This window comes from Condylura cristata, unplaced genomic scaffold (genome assembly GCF_000260355.1).
Source record: "Condylura cristata isolate star-nosed mole 26May11 unplaced genomic scaffold, ConCri1.0 scaffold00001, whole genome shotgun sequence".
NCBI lineage: Eukaryota > Metazoa > Chordata > Mammalia > Eulipotyphla > Talpidae > Condylura > Condylura cristata.
In genome coordinates, this window is record NW_004567102.1 from 28,882,699 (window position 1) to 28,898,644 (window position 15,946).

The following is a 15,946-nucleotide window of genomic DNA, read 5'->3' on the forward strand; positions in this document are numbered from 1 at the left end:
CCCCCCCCCGTTCAGGTCACCTTTTTAATGTTTGAAATGGGCAAGAAAAACTCATGAACTACCACAGGCTTTGCATCACAAATGATTAAAAGCAATGTTACTAAATTAAAATAAACTTTTGTTAATTAAATGTAATTAAAAACTAATTTTCTAAATTTTTTCAATGCAGGCAAGTAACATACTGTATGTTATATAAGCAAATAATTCAATAAGGACTCATATATATATTTTGTCTTTTTTTCCTTTCTCTCAATAGGACCAGACATATTATCAGTCATTTCAGGTTTCAGAATATGGTAAGAGTTCTTCAATTTATCTTGAAAGAAAAAAAAATTATTACTTTCTACAAAGAGGAATTTTCAATAGATTTATTATTTAAAGTATAAATCACAGTTGACTTGGTGTTTCTTCTAGGCCCAAACATTTTTCCTTTATAAGTGAAAGTTGTATCATTGTAATTAATAAAGAGGGTAAATGGTAGTCCCATTTTGCTCATCTTTTTCTTGTGCAGTTTTCCTGTTTTCTCCTTTAAGTGATCATGTCACTTAATTCTTTGTGTTTTTTTTAATGTGTTAGTTATTTTCCATATTCCTTATTTGACAGGCAGTAGTAAAGCCAGTCTTGAGTAAGCCCTCTTGGGTAAGTAGTCCTCTTGCCACAGCTGCAAATACAGCTAAAAAAAAAAAAAAAAAAAGCAGATAAAACAGTGTGTCCCAATTGTTTTGTTAATGGATGGAGATGACAGTGACAATACAGGATTTCATTATTATCATTTGAATAGTGGTTGTGAAGTTGTACATGGGCTTTTTCATTTGATTTGCATCACTTTTTGAGATCGTGTCTCACTCAGCAATGACAGTTCTGGAAGTGGCTTGCTTACACTTTTGTGGCTCAGGCACACACATACCTCTTGCAGCATTATCCCATTGAAGTCTCATGATCTAGTCTCATGAGTTAGGACAGCGTGGCAAAGTTTATTTTTAGAAAGGGCCAGATAGGAATATTTTAGGTTCCATGGGTATATATATCTCTGTCATAACTCAACTTTGCCATTGCAGCAGGAAGCAGCTGTAGACATTGCACAAGTGAACACAGGGAGTTGTGATCCAATAAGATAGCACGTGAAACATGGGCATGGACATTTGAGTTTCATTTAATTTTGAAATGTCATGAGATATTCTTCTTTTGATTTTTTTCCAGCAAGTTAAAAATGTGAAAAATGTGCTTAGCTCTTGTTGGTCATCACTTTGCTTCTGGCCTGGAAGTTCAGTTCACTTAATATATGCCGGGTTCATACCTCTCCTGCAGATACTGAGTCCTTGAGATATGTGACTAGTGCAAATGGAGATGTTCTCTGAATGTAAAATACATATCAGATTTTGAATAAAATAAAAAGGACTCAAAAAATAAAAAAGGACTCACTGATAGTAATTTTATTATTCATTGATGTTGAACTGACAGTATTTTGGCTATGTGGGGGTTAAGTAAAATGTTACCAAAGTTAACTTTACTTGCGCTTTATGTTTTAAGTGTGGATGCTCAAAATGTCAAATTACAAATGTGGTTGACATTTTTCTCCTTTTGGACTTTCCTGATGTAGAAGAATAAATGTGGCCATGGGTTTTAAGGCTATTTTGTGTCAAATAGAGATGGTGTTAGATGGCTATATGTAATTGGACAGGATTGGGGTGGATGGTGGAGAGGATGGCCAACTTTGGTGTTTGGGAAGGGGATATTTGAATTTCCTTGTCCTGAGAAAATTCGCCTTTGAATGGTTGTTAACTTCTGAGGAAGTTAGGAGGAGGCCAGAGTTTACCCATGCTTCTCTTTTGGTCCGCCAGTGCTAGACTGACCTAGAGCTGAGTGTCTTGGCAGACTGAGGACCTTACACTGGACATCTGCCCTGTATTGTCGGCCCATTTGCCTTGATATTTTTCTTATGTCAATTGAATGATGAGATTGAAATGAGACTTACCTATTTTTTTGGTCAGTGAAGTTAGAGAAAAAGTATTTCTATCTACTGGAAAGAAACGACATTTTTAAAAAATGCTGCTGGAATGATTTCTATTAAATAATGATCCTATTTGTAAATTATTTCATATTTTAATTAGAGAAAATTGACCAAAGTTAAGGGGTTCTAATTTTGGAATTGTCTTCAGGATACTTGCCACACACCAAAAAAAAAAAAAAAAAAAAAAAGCAACATTACTTTGTGGTGTATCTTAGTTAACTTGAAATCCTACTCTACAACTTTCTCTTCATAGCAATTCATTATATTAGACTGTGTCCAGATTTTCCTTTGATCATCTCAAGGGCAGGGGTTAGTACTTCACAGAAGAGTGAGAGTCTTGGGACCCAGACAGAGCTTTTAGTCATGAAATTCAAGAAAAACTTTAGGGAAGGGTCTGTTCTAGAAACATCAATTTCCTAAGTCATATTGAAGTATTTTCTTCAGTGGTAAGCAACCCCACTGGGTGAGAACTGGATAAAAGCTTGGTTTTTGCACTCAGGTGTTCTGGCATTTAGGGTTCTGGCTGTAGTTTAGGTTTACCACTGAGAAGCTTCTACCCATCCCAGTGTTCACAGCAACTGGCCCCCTGTCTAGTCACTGGCTGCTGGGGTTTCTAATTTTGGGTGACATGAAGTGCTTTTCTTCTATATGTTTATGTATATTTGAATTCTAATGAATCTTAAGTTTGAACTGTCTGGAATATCAGTTCCTTTAGAACAATTTTGTTCTTTTTAAGTTGAGTATGATAGTAAAATAGATTCTTTAAAATATTTATCCTTGCTTTTCTTTTCCAGTATTACCAAAATTTGAAGTTGCTTTGCAAACACCATTATACTGTTCTTTGAATTCTAAGAGCTTAAATGGTACTGTCACAGCAAAGTAAGTATTTTTCTTTTTATGACTGTAAACTGTTATAAACTGGTAAGACAAAGAGCTCTTTATGTACTTCAGAACATTAGCACAATGTTCTGCTTATTAAAATACCACAGTGGGCAGGAGACACGTATCTATAATAAGTAAGTATGGGACCTGTCCTTACAGGCCTTGCCATACACTTTTCTGCTTCCAACCCAACTCAGAGAATTATATTCTGCAGACTAGTGTTGTTTCACGACTAATCAAGAGGTTTAACTTATAGATTGTGTCAGACTGAAAAAACAGTTTCATCTTTTTTATTCCTCATTTGGCCAACATGGTTTGCAGGTTGTTTACCTTTTCTTAAATCCTATATTTTCCCCCTCTGTGAATAATGGAGATTAAATCTTGGTGGGATTTGGCTTTCCTGCTGAAATTATCAGATGAGTAAGTAATCCGTATTCATCCATTTGGGCATATGTATACAGAGACTTCCAACTCACTCTGAGTAACAAATAGATGTTACTATTTAGTGACTTATAATAGTGACTCCCAAGGTGTGGGTTCACTGGCTTAGATACTTAGGTTTTTGTTTTTCTGAGGGGAAAAAAGCAGCCTTAGAGCTCTAGTCTAGCAGCCTTTGAAAGTTCAAACTGGTTGCCCTCAAGGTATTTGAGTATTGATCTCCTGTAGCTTTAATTTTTGATGTGTCAATATCTCTTTTTGATTTATGAAGCTTAATTATTTGTAATAACTGATAAAACTTGGGTCTCATCTCACTGCTGTCTCATCATGATGTTTTTCTTCTGGTTTGTGGCAACAGTAGGAGACGGGCAGTGAGCCTCTTGCAGATGCAAAATGTGCTTTAGATTTTACATAATGATTATCTTGTTCTCGATCTTTGCCCAATAAAATTCTGTCTGGGTTTTTTTTTTTTTTAAGTGCTTTGACTAATGCTTGTAAAACTTAGTGAGTGCAAAGCCACACAAACCATCACTGTTTGCGTGGATTAGGTTTGAGTGTGGGCCTTATTTTGGTTTGCAGGAACTGCCAGGGATTTAATATAATTAGATCACAGGTCCTTAGACTCCGGTAAGTCCCCTAAAGCCACACCACTGACCCCTTGTCTGCCCCCATCACCCAGGAAGATTCCTCGAAGTTTCATCTGTGTTCTCAGTGTTGTTGTGCCTGTTTGAGATCCTGATAGTTGTGATCAGCCCCTGGCATTTCTTTTTAGTATGTGCATCAGTCAAGATTCACCCAGGCCAGTAGAATTAGTAAGAGAGATGTATTAAGAACCTATTGCGGGGAGTTGGCGTATGTGATCGTGGGGCTGTCTTGGCTAGTCCAAATCCCCAGGCAGGCTGTAAGAGAGGATGGACTGGAGCTCTTAAACATGGACTGAAACTGCTGTCTGTATGCAAATTTCTTCCTCTTTTTTTTTTTAAAAATATATTTTTATAGAGGTAGAGCTGAGGTATAACTGTTAATTTCTGTTATATGATACAATAATTCATTATTTGTATATATTGTGAGATGGCCACTACAATAAATCTGGTAATACCCTCACCAAACAGAGTTACAGAATATTTTTTCTTGTGATGAGAGTTTTTACAGTCTACTCTCTTAGAAACTTTTTTATATGAATCAGATTATTATTAACGATAGTTACCATGCCGTGCATTATATATCTATGGTTTATTTATTTGATAACTGGAAGTTTACATCTTACCTATTTTATCCATACGCTGTACTTCTGGCAACTGCTAATTTGTTCTTTGAGGTTCTTTTTTTTCTTTTTTAATTCTGTGTACAATGTGATCCTGTGGCATTTGTCTTTTTCTGTCTGACTTACTTCACTTAGCATATAACCTTCCCCATGGTTGCAGTTGGCAAGGTTGCATTTGTTTTTGTAACTGAATTTTCCATTGTATTTATTTCCCATTACTTCGGATATTTTGGTCAGCAGTGGACCACAGGCATGAAGGTGATTTCAGTGACGTTAGGACATAGCTTCAGTGTTAAATAGACCATCTAGGATTATGTAAGTAGACATTTGTATAAGGACACACTTCTCAGAAGGTGTCCCCATCGTTATTCAAGGCACGATTTTACATAACACATGTTATTTTGCTTCTATAGCTTGGCTATTGTGAATAAAGCTTCAAACATGGGGATTAGTGGCTCATATGTAGTTCTATTTTTAAGTTTTTGAGGAACCTCCATACTGTTTTCCATACTGTGGCTGCACATTCCTTCCAACAGTGTACACAAGAGTTCCCTTTTCTACATATCCTGGTCTTACCTTTGTGATAATGAGTCTCATCTACTTTAGGGAAGTCTCATTTTTGCTTTTAAGTTCTTTCACATGATTGAACCAGGTTCATCCAGGTTACCTGAGATAATTTTTTTTATGTAAAGACAAATGATGGTGGACTTTAATCATGTCTGTAAAATACCTTGACCTCAACAGCTAGGTGAGTGTTTTGAGTGTGTCCCTGAGGGCTTCAATCTATGATGTGACACTGACAAGTCTAAATAACATCTCAGTATGTTTTGTTTGTCTGTTGTGGATCGAGTTTCCTTGTTGCCATTTAAAGTTCTCAGACTTGTTTAGTTCTGGTGGAATTCACTCTGACGTCCTTTCCTATTAATTCTCCTTCGTCCAGGCTTCAGTTGCCTAAGGATGATGTCTCTGGTCTTGGTAAAGGAAGGAGATTTGGTTTCAGGTAGTGCAAATGCTTTGTGTCAATCAGTAGCACAGTGGCCTAGCACCTTTCCTCAGAGGGTTGTGAGTAAACATTTTCCCTCTGCTTGACACTCAGGAGTTCTGAGCCAGTTTCAGAAAGGTGTGTTTTTATTTAGAGTGAGCTTATAATATACCACTTGGCAGCAGACTGATTAAGGGAATATTTTGCTCAGAAGTTTTTTTTTTTTTTTTAAGATTTACTTATTTATTCATACAGAACTGGGGTACAAGCTAGAGATGCGGAGTGTGAGAGGATTCACCAGAGAGAGCGCGCAGGGAGCAGAACAGGCAGATCTACGAAGTACTCTGCTGAGGGGAGCAGCGGGCGGTTCAGGAGAGGTCTGCCAGGCCATGTGGATCACCTCCGGGGCAGGCAAGGATGGAACTCATGCAGAAGTGGCTTTAGCTCTTAGTGCTGTGCTTTAATCTGCTGCGGCACCAGGGAAGGCCAGAAGTGTCTTTTATCAGTCTTTAAAAAGTGAAAATTGGGGGCCCTCTGTGGTGGCACAATGGGTAAGGATGCAGCACTGCAAGCTAGCTGCAGCCACTTCAGTGCGAGTTTGATCCCCGGCCAGGAGGGTGGCACACATGGCACAGCAGACCTCTCCTGTCTCGCCCACTGCTCCCCTCAGCAGTGTACTTTGTCAGTCTGCCCATTCTGCTGAAGCCTCTCACCACCCCCACACCTCTGGCCTATACCACAGTTTTGTAAGCATAAATAAATAAATCTTTAAAAAATAAAAGTGAAAATTGGCATAGACCTAGTTTTTATATACTTTGTCCCAGGAAAGTTGGGAATGAGGATGATGGTTCTGTTTCTCAAAAGAAAACAACAGCTCTTTTCCTTTCAACACCTAATCCCACCACTTGCGCCTGGATACTGTGTCCTCTGTTAGGTCCGAGGGTCCTAATCTCATGTCCTCTCTCACCCGTGTCTTGACATTTTCCATTTTGGTATCTTTAACTAATCTCTAGTTCTTCAGTGACGTCTACACTCAGTGTTTCAACAGATGTAACGTTAAAACTCACTTGCCTTCCATGCCTTTTTCTAGCTATGGTCCTATCTGTTGTCTCTTCCCTGCTGAGAGAAGTTGCATGTTCCACGTCTGCACATGCCACTCATTCTTCAGCCCTCTCCTACCTGCCTTTCACCACAGGCACAAAGACCTCCTTCTTGCTTCATCTTGTGGGTGTTTTTGGAGGCTTTTACATTTCCCCTCACCCCCCCGCGCCCCTTCCTTTACAGCCTTGGACATCTCTTTTTTCCCTTTGGCTATTTCCCTGAGACTCTTTGCAAGCATCTCTTTTTGTCCATCTTTAAAATTCTTTTTCCTCAGGGCTTCATCTGTGGCACTATTCCTTCTTTACACATTTAATCAGAACTTTCTTCTTCATGCTCAGCACATTTGTTATTGTTTATAATTGCCTAATTATAATTAGATAATAATATTTATTATAATTGCCTAAACCCCTGAGGCTAGCCCCACGTCTGTCTTTTCAGATTCAGACCCTCAAGTCTCACTGGCCATTAGGTAGCTCCCACTTAGAGAATCCACAGATACTTTAAACACTTTATCATTTCCAAAACTTCATTCTTTCCTGTGTTCCTTCCTTCCTATCTATTTCACTGTCCACCACCATCTGTTTCACTGCCGAAGTCAGCTTCTTGCTCCCTCAATCCCCATACCCAACCAGCAGCCACTGCTGTGATTTCTGTCTCCCTAATATCTCTCATCCGTGTTTCTCCATTACCATTTCCTTGATTACACCAATACCATCTTTACCCCCCCCCCCAACTGTTGTTGTGGTATCTTAAAAGTTTTTTCTGGCCCTCTCTGGTGGCACAGCGGGTTGGAGCACTGCACTGCTGAGCTAAGCTGAGCAGTGGTGCCTTCAGTGTGAGTTCGATCCCCACCCTGGAGGTGATCCCACATGGCATGGCAGACCTCTCCTGACCTGCCTGCTGCTCCCCTCAGCAGTGTACTTCATCAGTTGGCCTATTCTGCTCCCCACTCTGTCTCTGGTGAATCCTCTCACCACCTCTGCACCTCTGGCCTATACCCCAGTTCTGTATGCATAAATAAATCTTTAAAAATTTTTTTTCTGACTCCACTTTTACTTCCTTACATCTTTTCTCTACACTCTTCTTTATTTTGACTAAAAGACAAATCTGTTTTTATGATTCTTTCACATGAAAGTTTTCAGACTGTTGCCTTGAGGGAAAACTTAAAATTCCTTAGTACATTTTACAGCATTCTTTTCGAGTTTCATGTCTTTTGAAGCATCTCACTCAGTCTCTTCTCAACTCTTACAAATTCGAGTCCCAAATTTCACTTGTGCTTCCAAGAAAGCAAAAATGCTTTTTCTGGGCATTAGGCCTTTATATAGCAATATCCAGGCCTAGCTACTTGCCCCCACCCTCTATGCTTACACCACTCATAGTGCCAGTCAGACAGTGCTGGTGTTCACTAGTGCTACTATTTGAGGATAAGTCTGGATGACTGAACCTTGGAGTAGGTATCCAATAAATACTTAATGAAAGAACAAGATTGACAATGTGACTCCTGAGATTTCAGCTCCAGGCTATATATATGGGGCAGAACATAGGTCTTCAGACCCAATCAAAAGGCTTTTATTTGGAGTGAACAAAATTGAATGGTATGGGCAGTAGGTTTGGTCTTTTCACCAAATTAGGGGTGGAGAACGGTAGTTGGAACCCAGTTGTTCTTTGGGTGTATTTTGAAAGATAAATTCTTTCAAAACCATTTGGATGGTTGTTACTAAGTTAAAGAAACGATCTTAAAAAATCTATTTCTGAGTGGCTGATAAACCACTTAAGTTGCTCTTTGCTAGCCGCCCACTGTTCCATCAAGGCATAGCTAATGTGCAGAACCATGCTGGGAATTCCCCTGAGAAGAAGGTTAACAGTCTTCTTTTAGTTTTGAAATCTTTTATTGAGATGAATAAAAATTTACATTTGTTTATTAGCTTTGATGTGAACATCTGCTCACTATTCCCACCTCATTAAAATAAATGACTCCCACCACAGGGGGTGCTAGAGGTTTATAAAGAAGTAACACAGCATCTATGTCATTCCTTCCATAGTTCCTAGGGCAGTAGGATTTTAAAAATAATATTTAATATAAGGTTTACTCCAAAGTATTCATTAATTGATAAATCAACATATTTATATGATAAGAAATGACTTGGGAAAAAAAAGGATGGGCGAAATTTGATTTCTAAAAAATAGGTTCAATTTTTTAGGTATCATTTTGTAAACCTTTTGTGCTGTGGTAATTCTCAGAAAAAAATCCTTGTTTTGTTAATGATACTATCTGAGAATATCTTTGTCTTGCTTTGACATGCTATTATTTTCTGAATAGTTTATCCCAAATGTTTCCAGATTCTATTTAGGACAACAACTGTTAGTATCTTGTTTCACAATTATTATAATCAGCGTAATGCTTGGGAAGCTAAGTCTGCTTCACATTTAAATCAAAATTAAAAATATTTGTGTCTGGGAATACTTTAAACTATGTCTTGGTTTTCAATCTCCCTGTCCTATCATGTGATACAACTCTTAAAATAAACCTTCTGATATTCTAGCTGTACATTTATTTAATCCTTCACAAGCTATAAACAATATCTAGTTTTGAGGATTCTCTTTTGAATGAATGAATTGGTTCTTAAAGTTGCTAACTAGGGTTTCTACTAACTTTACTGTTTTTATTTGGAAGGTTGGTACATTTGATGGGTTTGCTTTTTTCTTCTTAATTTGAATATGCCTTATTTTACATTGACTTTTAAATTGAGTTGATCCAGAGAGGAGGCTGTTTCTGTCTTTAACAGAAAGGCAGAATTCACTGTTCGATTATAGAGTGCAAAGCAAAGTTGACTTCCACGTTTGATTCAGTGTTTTCCAATAGAGATGGAAGGAATCCAGAGACACATTTGAAAAAGACTTTCTGGCAGTAAAATGGTTTACTGAAGATTGACTCTCCTTCACACAAAGAGACTTTTTTCCTCATCATGACAGGGGATAAGATTAAAACATAGAATGCAAAGCAGCAAAAAATGAGGTTTGACACAAAAAGATACTTTTGGTATGACAGATAAAAAAGTATTGTTATTTTAAATTTTCCAAACATTTCATCTTACATGGTTTAGAGATGAGGTATATACATCATGAACTGTTCTGAGGTATTGCAATTAAAAGTCTCCCCATTTCGGTGACTTAAATCAAGGAATATCATTTATTAAGGATATTCCTAACTATAAATGCTTACAAATTTTTGTAGTAAGAATGTATTTCTAATGTAACTTATTGCTGGTGTGTAGCATTGAAAATAATATTTTCATTGTGTTATTTTGACAATATCAAGTTGAAAGTTAAAAACGTTTGTTTTTCAGATATACATATGGAAAGCCAGTGAAAGGAGATGTAACACTTACGTTTCTACCTTTATCCTTTTGGGGAGTGAAGAAAAACATTACAAAAAAATTTAAGGTGACTTTTGCATACATCTTGTATTCATTATGGGGAAAACGTACATCTGTACTTCTGTTACAGATCAGCGAGGGGGGACCTCTGGACCCCAAACCTGCCTGCTCTATATAGGTTCTGTTACCTGCTGCATCAAGACAAAACATGTAAGACCTTTAATGGAAAGAAACTTGAGCACAGTCACTGTGCAATACAGAAAAGACAAAGAATATAGTTTCTAAATCAAGCACTTGAAGTTACCCATCCCCTCGTGGGTAAAAGCCCACCCAAAAGGGATTGGCCCGAAGCGAGGCCTGAAAGCTGCCACAAGTCGTAAGCACCTTCTGGCCTGGACCCATAGAAACGGGTCAGAAACAGCCAGACAAGTCTGGGAAGAAAAGAACAAAATCAAAATCAGATAAACACTGCCATTGTTAACCTCCCCAAGGGTCTCTCACCCACATCTGTTTCACCCTGACCAAGACCAAAAAGCAAGCACTGTTTCTTCACATGTCTCCCTATGCTCCATGTGCCTCCCTCAGGTCTCTTTCTGGCTGTCCATCCTGCTTTTTTCCTTTCTCAGTCTTTTCTCCAGCTTCAACTTCAGTTCCACCCTCCTTTGGGTGGGGCAGGGAACCTGGAACATTCCCTTTTCCTGGGGCTACCCCGTTACACTTTTAGAAATGAGATTTTGTCCTGAAAAAGTTAACAAAAATGCAAAAGAACAGCAAGAGTTTCCAGCATAAGATACGGGATAATTTATCCCTTTATTGAACCCATGTCGCTGTCAATTTATTGTGACTTAGTTCCAGTTTTGGTTCTACAATTTGAATTGCTAAAGTGAAGAATAAAATTGGACTTCTTGTCAAAACAGATAAATGGATCTGCAAACTTCTCTTTTGATGATGAAGAGATGAAAAAAGTAATGGATTTTTCAGATGATCTTTCTGCACATATGCATATGTCTTCCCCTGGACCAGTAGAAATTTTAGCCTCAGTCACAGAATCACTAACAGGTTTGTAGACTTGGAAATGAAGGGAAAGCTATTTATGTGCTGCCATTCTGCCTCCCTATTATAACCAGGGCATTCATTTGGCATCATCTGTGCCTTTTCAGGTATGCTATTTAATACTGAGTTACCCTACTATTAGTTAGCCTACTTGCTGAATATTTTCATCATAAAGAGGAAACTTATTTTGAACTTCAACCACTGTGCTAGATATTTGTAATATTTTCATTCTAGTCTTCTTTATTTAAATTTGGTATTATTTGATGGCCAGATCTTTTTTTTTTTTTAAAGATTTATATTTATGCATACAGAATGGTGCAGGGGTGGTGAAAGGATTCACCAGACACAGAGAGGGGAGCAGAACAGGCAGATTGATGAGGTACACTGCTGAGGGGAGCAGAGGGCGGGTCAGGAAAGGTCTGCAGCACCATGTGGATCACCCCCTGGGGCGGGGGATCGAATTTGCACTGAAGCAGCTGCCACTGGCTTGCATTGCTGCGTCCTAACCCACTTCGCCACCAGGGAGGGCCTAGTCTTTATTTTTTAACCTGAAAATTATATAGGAAGGTCTACCTTGTCAGTGGACTAACCGTCTTTAAAAAACTTCTTTTAATCACTGTTATCTTCTGAAATTTTACTGTTCCTTAACAGTTGTCTCTTTTAATAATAAAGCAAAGGTTAGTTACTTGGACCTTTTGTTGCTATTTCAGCAGCTTTCATTAATCCTAAAGGAGTGAAAGATTATTCCGTCAGTGGCCTTGGCTGTTGGCAGTAATGGCGCTGACGGGGAATGTCAATGATGGTATTTAGAGGGGTCCGTGGAAGATGCAATAGAATTGTATGGTTCTCTTAGTGGCCACACAGATGTGGAAATGTGTGTCCTAATTTCCTAATCCCTTGTGTAAGAGTAGTAGAGAGGGAGAGATTTGGTAGAATGATGCTGTTGGTGAAATACTTGTTTTATGCTCTAAATGGTACAATTCTCAAAACAGGTATCTCAAGAAATGCAAGCACCAATGTATTTTTCAAGCAGCATGATTACATCATTGAGTTCTTTGATTATACTACAGTCTTGAAGCCTTCTCTCAACTTCACAGCCACTGTAAGTTGGCATATTTATTAATGCTCTCTAGCAATAAGCTCAACTTAATGAAACAAAAAAAGTAATAGTGTTTTTCAGTGCTTTTCAAGCCAAAAGTAGGTAGATTACTTTCTGTTAGATATATTAGGCATATAGTGTTGTTTCCAAATGACCTCTGAGCTTTTTTAGAGAAGTAATTTCCAACAAGAATATTTTCTCTCAGTATATATTTAGTACATTTATTGGGTTACTACTTTGAGGTTTATTAATTCATTAAAGAAATGATGTGGTAGTCAAAAAGTTTCAACTTCTATTTGATTTTTATTATGATTATTTTCAGTTTTAGAATTTAAAAATTTAGAAATTAAAAATTCATCAGTTCATCTCTCATCTTTTGAGAGAATGCTGAATTAACGCTTCTTAATTGAGTGAACTGTGTCAGTGTGCAAGGCATGCTGCCCAGTTCCTGTCCTGGATTCATGTTTTTGTAGTGATGACAAGAAAATATGCACAGAATATTCAAAGCCAGATAAGTTTAGTATTATGACTATACCTCTGCAGGAATTGTAAAGCAGGGGTTGGCAAACTTATCCTGCAAAATGCTAGATGGCAAATATTTTCAGCTTTGTGGGCCATATGATGTCTGTCACAGCTGCTCATCTGCCACTGTAGTGGGTAGGCCATCCCAGCCATTTTGTAACCAAGAGAGGTTGGCAATGAGCTAATAAAGCTTCATTTACAAAAAGACTGAATTTAGCTTCCCTGCCTGCCATTATTTGTTGACCCTGGAAGAAAGGAAGCATCACAACTTGTTGAATGAATCAAGAGAACTTTTAGCTTCTCATTTCAGTGATTTTGTAATTTTTTTTTTTTTAAAGATTTATTTATTTATTCATACAGAACTGGGGTACAGGCCAGAGGCTCAGGGGCGGTGAAAGGCTTCACCAGAGACAGAGCGGGGAGCAGAACAGGCAGATCTACGAAGTACACTGCTGAGGGAAGCAGCGGGCGGGTCAGGAGAGGTCTGCCACGCCATGTGGTCTCCTCCGGGGCAGGCTGCAGGCGGGAATCGAACTCATGCGGAAGTGGCTTCAGATTCTCAGTGCTGTGCTTTAACCCGCTGCGCCACCAGGGAGGGCCCTGATTTTGTAATTTAAGCCATGTTCCCTTCACCTTCTTTCTGCTCTCCTCCTCCCCCCCCAAAAAAAAGACCCCAAAAGAAGTAACAAGACTGATAATTGTAACTTCCAAATAAGTGAAGCGAGAGAATGATAGTTCAGGGAGGAAGAGTTGGCTTTGGAAAGGGATGAAGATCATTGAGGGATTCTATATGGAAGGGGAAGGTTTAAATTATTTGTTAAGAGATCAGTGGGATTTTAAATGTCCCGAGTGGGAGACAGGTAGTATGGAGAATACTTTTGGAATTTGCATTCTGGGTAGTGTGTCAAAAGCAGTCTGATAAATTACTTACAGAGACATAGGTCAGGGCTGTGTGTGGGAGACTGACGACAGTTCAGAGGTGAGGCAATCAGCACCGTTGTGGTGGTGGATATGGGAGTGGAGAGGATGAGAGAGCGTAGTACAGGACTTGATGAACACTGGATTGGGAGGTGAGAAGAGGGAGGGAATATTTAGAGGTGTCAGCTCTGGCAGAATTTGTAGTAGGAAAGGTGACATGGTAGCTCACCTGTAGATGGATTGAAGATGAGGTGACAGGGATATAGAGGAAATACATTTCTTCAGTTGGAAATGTTGAGTGTGAACTCCTGAGCAAGGTAAGGATAATAGCAGAAGTGCTGAGGTCTCTGAGGAAGAGAGAAAACAGACAAATTCCCACATTTAGGAAGAGGGAAGAGGAGCCAAAGAGGATGCTGAGAGGAAACAGAAAGGAGTATGGAGTGATGGAGGTTGATGTCAAGCTGTGGAAAGGAAGAGAAGCATTCATAAAAGGAAGGAGTGGTCATTAGTGTTGTCAGGTGTCTCCTAGAGAAAGAACACATGGCCTCATTTTGGGCATTACCAATAATGCTTGAGAGTTCAGTTTCATGGGAATAGCACAGAGGGAAATGAACTCAACTGAATTTAAATCCTTTACTTCTCTAGTTACCTGTTTTTAAAATGTCATGTTTTGACAATTAGGTGAAAGTGATTCGCTCTGATGGCAACCTACTCACTCCTGAAGAAAGAAGAAACAACGTTGTCATTACAGTGGTAAAGAGAAATGATACTCACTACTGGAGCCGATGGAACAATGGAAATCAGGAAGTGGAAGCTCTCCAGACCATAAATTACACTGTCCCCCAAAATGGAATCTTTAAGATCGAATTTCCAGTCCTGGAAGATTCCAGTGAGCTACTATTGAAGGTGCTGCTTCCCATCATTATGCTACTGCAACAGCAGGATTAAAGTTGTAATCTTGTGGTGGGCACCCAATGTGTTAGAGGTCAAAGTGCACGTGACATGGACATGATAAATTCCTCTAATTCCCAGTCTATTTTGAGTTTCAATCATGTAAAACTGTGTTTTGGTAGTGGCTGAGGTGAAAGAGGTATTATTTTGTGTGTGTGTGTGTGTGCTCACACTCCTTTGCTGAGCTCTTTTCCATTTCTGATATATAGATATACATATATATCTCAGATGGGACTGTAACACACACACACACACACACACACACACACACACACACACACACACACTCTTTTACTGTTCAGCCCTCCAAATGTGTCTCCTCTTTGATACTTGCTCTGAGTATTTGTGGATCAAATGGGGATTTCTTATTTGTAAATGAGCTTGTGTCATAGAGAGAAGGAAAGGATCTTTTTCATTTCATTGTCTCTTCTTGATTGTTTCCTGATTATATACCTTTGTTTCTGAAATAAGTTAGGACTATGTTTTTTTCCTCTTAGATTATGATAGTGAAAAGACCCCTTCTCTGTGTTAAAACTATCATTTTGTTTGTGGTATAAACTATAAGAAGAAGCTCCAATGTCTGGGAATGTGTTTTTCCTGTGTAAAAAAGTAAAAGTGAATTTTCCTTTTAATAATCATTCAATAGTGGCTTCTTTTTCCAAGGTGTTACTAAGGAGGAAAATCTACCAGTCCCTTCTCTTTTGTTCTAGGCCTCTTTTCTTTCGAGTACAAATAGCCTGGCAGTTCATAGCATGTTTGTGTCTCCTAGTAAAACATACATCCAGCTGAAAACAAGAGATGAAAATATAAAGGTAAAGCTTACAATCATTTAAAATGTATTATTTAATTGCAGTCTTGCCACTAATAGGTATATATTAATTAGGATTTTTTTTTCTAGGTGGGATCACCTTTTCAATTGGTGGTTGATGGCAACAAACCATTAAAGGAGTTAAGCTACATGGTAATTTATTATAGAATTTTATAAATTTTAGATGCATCATAATTGATACCTATATTATGTCTAGACTAAACTTGCCAATTAAAAAAATTTAACCTCACACCCATTTTTAGCCTGTTCTTTTTGTAGTATAATCAAAATATCGTTTTTCTTTCTCCACTATATTTTCATTTCTAACTGAAGATGGATAATTAAATCTTATGTTCTGTTTAAATTTTATGAGATAAACCACATACGTTCACTGCATCAAATTATAAACCATCAGGAAAACACAAAAGAAAATAAAAAAGTTGCTTGACATTTACAATTCCAGTTTTCCCAGTGGTGTTCTGTACCCCTTCCATTCAAAAATAGATTTTTTTGAGTGTGAAATGACTGTTGCCTCTATTA

General features: G+C 38.3%; 1 protein-coding gene across 1 annotated transcript in view; it reads left to right on the forward strand.

Annotated features, from left to right (window-relative positions):
* The window catches only part of CD109 (CD109 molecule), a 103,713-nt gene that overhangs the window by 41,893 nt on the left and 45,874 nt on the right, over positions 1-15,946 (forward strand). Inside the window, exons 6-13 of the mRNA XM_004674049.2 lie at positions 257-296; positions 2,806-2,890; positions 10,026-10,122; positions 10,973-11,114; positions 12,101-12,210; positions 14,329-14,553; positions 15,309-15,410; positions 15,497-15,559. Coding sequence (XP_004674106.1) covers positions 257-296; positions 2,806-2,890; positions 10,026-10,122; positions 10,973-11,114; positions 12,101-12,210; positions 14,329-14,553; positions 15,309-15,410; positions 15,497-15,559 — 864 coding nt within the window. The remainder of the gene's footprint in view (positions 1-256; positions 297-2,805; positions 2,891-10,025; positions 10,123-10,972; positions 11,115-12,100; positions 12,211-14,328; positions 14,554-15,308; positions 15,411-15,496; positions 15,560-15,946) is intronic.